The sequence below is a fragment of the Priapulus caudatus genome, unplaced genomic scaffold, assembly GCF_000485595.1.
Source record: "Priapulus caudatus unplaced genomic scaffold, Priapulus_caudatus-5.0.1 Scaffold5528, whole genome shotgun sequence".
In the NCBI taxonomy this organism is placed as follows: domain Eukaryota; kingdom Metazoa; phylum Priapulida; class Priapulimorpha; order Priapulimorphida; family Priapulidae; genus Priapulus; species Priapulus caudatus.
The window spans coordinates 1,610-3,178 of NW_014582589.1; the positions used below are offsets into that span (position 1 = coordinate 1,610).

A 1,569-nucleotide genomic window follows, 5' to 3' on the forward strand; every position below is an offset into this window, starting at 1 on the left:
AAAGCTCATATTCGTACAAATCTCAACGCATGTGACTTCTAACCGAATAATCATTCCATTCGGCAGATAATCTACGTGAGTCGAAACTTTCAGGACGTGGTGGTCTCCGGCTATTTCATGGTCAAGGATCGGTATCTAGTGCCGATGCCAGCGGGGAAGGGTGCCAATGAAACTGCCAAGAGTTCGACAGATCCTCTTGTTTCGACCGACTCCATGCGCAGTTACTTTAACCAGATGGCGTATGACCAAGGTGCGCATGCATTTAAATCTACGCTGCTGCTATCACGTCCTTGAATGTACTAGTGTTTCACCGTACCCCCACAGTGTCGTCAAGAAAATCAAATAGATGCATCTGATTTAATGATGTGTTTATTCTGATGGCGGTAATTTACGTAGTATACAGTACAATAGGGGGAGGGTGACCGGCTGTATGGTCATTTAGAGTAAGGCAATGTATAGCAGTGTAATTTATTCCGTGTCAACTGCTTAGAATTTAAAAAAAACATTTTCTCTTTCAGTGATATTTGGCAACTATTTCGATCACAATCTGGAATACTGGGAGCAGAGAGACAGCGGCCATGTCTTGTTCCTGTTCTACGAAGACCTGGTGGAGGTTAATGTTTGGATATGTAACCATAGTAACCATCTCTGACCGTAACCAGCACATACGTGTTCCGTGTTTCGCTCTTCGTCTTCTTGTGTGTACTTTGTAGAAAATTCCACAAGAAAAGTGTTTTTCTCGTATGACAAAATCAGTGTGTCTGCATTGCCAATCATTTTGTGTGGGCTTTACCTTTTGTCTCCGTATGTTTCTGTGTAATATGGCTTTCACTATAGTCTGCCACCATCTACTTATTTTACTCTTCTTTTATCCTTTAGCTCAGTAAAGGTTTTGACAGTTTGATTTTAATGTAACCAAACCAAACCATGACTGTCTGCCTGTCTGTCTGTCTGTCATCTTCCTCCTTCTCCTCTTCTTCCTCTTTTTCCTTATCTTCCCCCTCCTCCTTTTCCTCCTCCTCCGTCTCCTTATCCCACCCTCTTCTTTTCGTATAATGCACAGGTCTCATTCGGTTCATCTCTGTTCGGACAGGACCTGGCAGGGGGCGTGCGGTGCATTGCTGAGTTTCTAGGCAAACAGTTGAGTGACGATCAGGTGTCGGCCATTGTCGCTGAGACGAACTTCGAGCGCATGCGCACGAACCCGCTCACGAACTGGAATTTCCTCACGAAGAATGGACTGCGCGACCCTAACGCTGCACCCATCATGCGCAAAGGTATAGGGCCGTAATCCTAATCCTAATCCTAACCCTAACAGTGACCCTAATCCTAATCCTAACTCTAACCCTAACCGTAACCGTAGCCGTAACCCTAGTCGTAACCCTAACACTAACGCTACTCCTGACTCTAACCCTAACTTTAACTGTAACCCTGACTTTAACCCTAACACTAACTCTAACCATAACCCCAACCCTATCACTAACTGTAAACCTGACTCTAACCATAACCCTAACTGTAACCCTGACTCTAACCATAACCCTAACCCTGACTCTAACCCTAACCCTAACT

The 1,569-nt window shown here is 44.7% G+C and overlaps 1 protein-coding gene across 1 annotated transcript in view; it reads left to right on the forward strand.

The window, feature by feature from the left end:
* The window catches only part of LOC106819992 (sulfotransferase family cytosolic 1B member 1-like), a 2,500-nt gene extending 1,209 nt beyond the window's left edge, over positions 1-1,291 (forward strand). The window contains exons 4-6 of the mRNA XM_014824556.1: positions 67-250; positions 519-613; positions 1,094-1,291. Of these exons, the coding sequence (XP_014680042.1) occupies positions 67-250; positions 519-613; positions 1,094-1,291 (477 nt within the window). The remainder of the gene's footprint in view (positions 1-66; positions 251-518; positions 614-1,093) is intronic.
* Positions 1,292-1,569: the final 278 nt, after the last annotated feature.